The sequence below is a fragment of the Myotis davidii genome, unplaced genomic scaffold (genome assembly GCF_000327345.1).
Source record: "Myotis davidii unplaced genomic scaffold, ASM32734v1 scaffold43, whole genome shotgun sequence".
Classification (NCBI taxonomy): Eukaryota; Metazoa; Chordata; class Mammalia; order Chiroptera; family Vespertilionidae; genus Myotis; species Myotis davidii.
Window position 1 is genome coordinate 2,114,896 of NW_006294590.1, and position 4,386 is coordinate 2,119,281.

General features: G+C 59.0%; 1 protein-coding gene across 1 annotated transcript in view; it reads left to right on the top strand.

Moving 5' to 3' along the window:
• ADGRD1 (adhesion G protein-coupled receptor D1) overlaps positions 1-4,386 on the top strand; it is a gene marked incomplete at its 5' end in the record, with an annotated part of 100,297 nt that overhangs the window by 62,225 nt on the left and 33,686 nt on the right. The window contains one exon of the mRNA XM_015567227.1: positions 3,409-3,531. Coding sequence (XP_015422713.1) covers positions 3,409-3,531 — 123 coding nt within the window. The remainder of the gene's footprint in view (positions 1-3,408; positions 3,532-4,386) is intronic.

Consider the following 4,386-nt stretch of genomic DNA (forward strand, 5'->3'; position numbering starts at 1 on the left):
CACTCAGCAAAGGTGCCCCCGCCTGCCAATCAGCTGGTCCCCGCCTGCCAATCAGGGCACCTCCCCCGTGGAAAGCAAACTGCGACCTCCCGGTTCAAAGGCCGACGTGCACCCCCACCCGCCCGTCCCTCCCGGACGCACCCACCTTCACGGAAAGCATCTCCTTCTGGCTCAATCCAGAGACGCCCCGACATTCCTGAGCGCTTTCTTTTCTAATCAGAACTTTTATTCTATTTTTTAAAATGTTTTTATTGGTGTCAGAGAGGGAGGGAGAGGGAGAGAGAGGAACATCAATGGTGAGAGAGAACCATGGACCGGCTGCCTCCTGCACGGACCCCACTGGGGATGGAGCCCGCAACCCGGGCCTGGGCCCCGACCGGGAATCGAACCGGGAATCGAACCGTGAGCTCCGGGTTCTTAGGTCGATGCTCACCACTGAGCCATGCTGGCCGGGCTCAATTAGCCCCTTTCGGTGTTTGGAAAACTCTCATCCATGAAAACCCTTCTTGTGAGAGGACGTCATCCCTCAGACACACTCAGTCTGTGACCGTGGCTCCCGGCGCCTCCATCCCCATAACGTCTCCGTGTAGACGTTCGCCCCGAGCCACGCGGGCGATGACGGGCTCCCTGCAGGCCGTGCCGAGCCCGTGGCTTATGGCAACAGGCGGTGCGGGCCCCTTCCCATCGGCTGAGGAAACCCCACAGAGCGAGCCGGGACAGCCCAGCTGTGGGGGGAAATCTCCGTGGACGGGCAGCGTTGGTCTCCGTGGCTGGCTCCTCTGTCGTGTGTGCACGTGTCTTCATATCATGTCCCTGTCTCCATGCCGTGTGTCTGTCCCATCCGTCCTGTGCCATCACCACCGTCCATCCTCCCGTGGCGAGCTCAAGGCCATCTCTCTCAACGGGATGTCCAGGTGGGCGCGGAGCCCGCTCACTGGGCCAAAGTGTGTGGCCAGGTTCCGTGGCCTCATCCCGTGGCCTCATCCGTGGCCATGGCGCTCCGGGCCCGTCGTGAGCAGTCCTGTGGCTACACAGTGTGGTGGGGGGGGTGGTCCAAGAGGGCGCCCGCGGTTAGAGGAGCGCCCCGCCCGGACGCGGAGCCGCTGAGAGATGTGCCCGTGGCTCTGTGTTGCGTGTCACTCATCTGTTGTGCTTTCTTCCTTTTGTTGCCCACCCAGCATGGCGAGCCCGCAACCTCACCGTGCCCCCTTCCCATAACGCTACCTTTGTGCCCACCAATGACTCTGCCTACTCCAATGCCTCTGCGACCATAGGTGAGCACGCGCGCCGTCCCGTCCGCGCATTGTGGACCGGCTGCCTCCTGCACGCCCCCCGCCCCCGCACTGGGGATGGGCTCGCGACCCGGGCACGTGCCCTGACGGAATCGAACCCCCGTGACCCCCTGGTTCACAGGCCGGGCTGAGCCCCCGAGCCACACCCGCCCGCAGGGCCAGGCTCTCCGAACCGTCTGCTCCTTCTCAGCACAAAACAGACCCAGGACGGAGGCTCTAAAAATAGAGACTGTTTGGATTCTTCGCGGGCTGTGCTCTGGGGGAGGATGTTAAAGGCCCGGAAAACACGGGGCCTCTCGCCAGCATTAAACATCGCTTTTCTCCGCTGGATTCTTTGTTAAATCGTTAGAAGCTGTTTTATGCGGCGCACACCCGCCCGTGTCACGGGGAAACGGTTATCTTATCTGTTACTGGAATTTTTTAAATCATTAGAAACCGTGTTATAAAACACACACCCGCTGCGGTCACGGAGAAATCACCTTCTCTAATAACTCCCACGCTCCAGGCGTCCCTACGCAGCGCAGAGCGAGGGGGTGACGGCCAATCTGCTGGACGTAGGCCCCGTAACCTGGGGCCGCACTCTGATCCCCCCCACACACTTTTTTCTTTTTTTAAAGAAAAGACTTACGGTCTGTTTTCCCCTCCTTTTTATTGATCTCAGAGAGGAAGGGAGAGGGAGAGATAGAAACATCACTGATGAGAGAGAGTCATGCATGCCTCCTGCATGCCCCACACTGGGGATTGAGCCCACAACCCGGGCAGGTGCCCTGACCGGGAATCGAACCCGGGACCCTTCCGTCCGCAGGCCGACGCTCCACCCTGAGCCACCCCGGCCGGGCTGATCTCTTTTTACCACGTGACCAGTGCTCGCCCAGCTGGGAGGTGTTTGGCTTCCAGCATCAACCTGGCCCCCGGCCAGTCCGGCTGAGGGCTTCCCGCAGCCGCATTCGGCGACCCCTCAGGCACATGGCCGAGTGCAGGGGAGGCGTCGAGGCGACTTTGACCCCGTGAATTGCAAATGCCTGATTGCTCCGGCTTTTACAGCCCTCACTTATCAACTCCGTCAGCCAGCGATGCGCAACCTTCTCCATCGCACAGCACTCATGGGCTAATTATGAAAATTCTGCGAAACACCCCAAAATAGATTTTTTTGCAGATCTGAAAATATATATATAGATAGATAGATTCATTCACACCAGACGGCTATTGCTGTGTTAGCTGTTGTCATTGTTTTTTGTTTTGTGTGTGTGTGTGTGTGTGTGTTTTAAAATATATTCTCATTGATTTCAGAGAGGAAGGGAGAAGGAGAGAGAGAGAAACATCCATGATAAGAGAATCATGGATCGGCTGCCTCCTGCACAGCCCCTACTGGGGATCGAGCCTGTAACTCGGCCTGTGCCCTGACCCAGAATGGAACCGTGACCCCCTGGTTCATAGGTTGACACTCAACCACTGAACCACGCCGGCCGGGCAATGGATATTAATTTTATTATTTACTATTCACATCAGCTTATAGGCCATTGATAATGTCATGATTAATGCTGAAATATGAATTAAGGCTGATATGAATATCCCATAGCAATACGTACTAGTAGAGACATCTAGATATATAAAAGCCTAAACAACTATTCAACCAGTAGCTATGACGAGCACTGACCACCAGGGGGCAGACGCTCAATGCACAGGCATGGAAACATGGAACAGACTGGTGAATCTCAGAGGGGGTGGGGCGGGAGGGCGAGAAGAGATTAACCAAAGATCCTATATGCAAACTACAGGCTGGTGTGTGGATTCGTGCACCGGTGGGTCCCTCGGCCTGGCCTAAACACGTCCCCTCTCCAACCAGTGTGTGTGCGCGACGATGCTGCCAAAGCAAAGCTGTGCTTGACGGCTCCAGGATGGCAAAGCATCCTCCTGCAGGAAATGGGAGTGAGGCACGAGGGGTGGAGAACGCAGGCCAGGCCGAGGGACCCCACGGGTGCACGAATCCGTGCTCCGGGCCTCTGGTTCCCTTATTAACACGAACGGTGCCGAGCGTGTAGGTGGGTTGCCAGTGGGAAGCGCCTCTGGACTCCCGGCCTCAGGAGCCGCTCACGGCCCGTGCCCTTCTCCCCAGACCTCGTGGAGGGCAAGGCGGGCAAGGGCATCTACCTCCGGGAGCAGAAGGGCGTCACGCTGCTCCTCTACGGGCGCTACAAGGCCTCCTGCGTCAGCAACCCCGCCCAGTGCGGCCCCGAAGGTCAGTGGCCGCATTTGTTTGGTTTTCTTAATATATTTGTACTGATTTCAGAGAGGAAGGGGGAGGGAGAGAGAAACATCGATGATGAGAGCATCGTGGATCGGCCGCCTCCTGCACGCCCCCCGCTGGGGATAGAGCCACATCCCGGGCCTGTGCCCTGACGGGGAATCGAACCCGGGACCCTTCCGTCCCCAGGCCGGCGCTCTATCCACTGAGCCACACCGGCCAGGGCTGGGTGGAAGCCGCCCGGGGTTCAGAGCAGCTTCTGTGGGTGAAACGGCCTCGGCGACGAGCCGGCGGGGGCCTCGAGCGGACGGCTTTGTGTTCCTTCCTGGACAGAGAGGCGTTTGGCCCAGACAGGACTCAGCAGAGCGCGGTTTTGTTTGGGGAAGCGGACGCCGCGCCTCCCGCGGGGAGTCCGTTTTGTAACGAGCGTTTCGCCCTGTGCCGTCTCCGGGAAGCGCTGCTCCTCAGGTTGCGGGGGCCCGCAGGGGCTCGGGTGTCCTGGGCTCCGCGGCCGTCTCCCTGGGAAGCCGGAAGGAGAGGCTGGGGGGACCCCGTCTTTGGGGCTCAGCCGCCACCTTTGCAGGGAGCGAGCTGCGGGCTCCGGAAGTGGCCAGGTCCTGGGACAGCACAGCGGCCCCCGAGCAGCCCCCCAAGTCCCGTCTGTTGGGGTGACCACATCGCAGGGCACGTTTCTGCATGATAACCTTCACCCGGGGACAGTTTTCCGTTGATTGTCTTTTGTTTTGTTTTTTAGAGAGAGTGGAGGGGAGAGAGGGAGGGAGAAAGAGAGAGGGAGAGAGAGAGAGAGAGAGAGAAGCATCGATGTGAGAGAGACACCCACACCCCTTG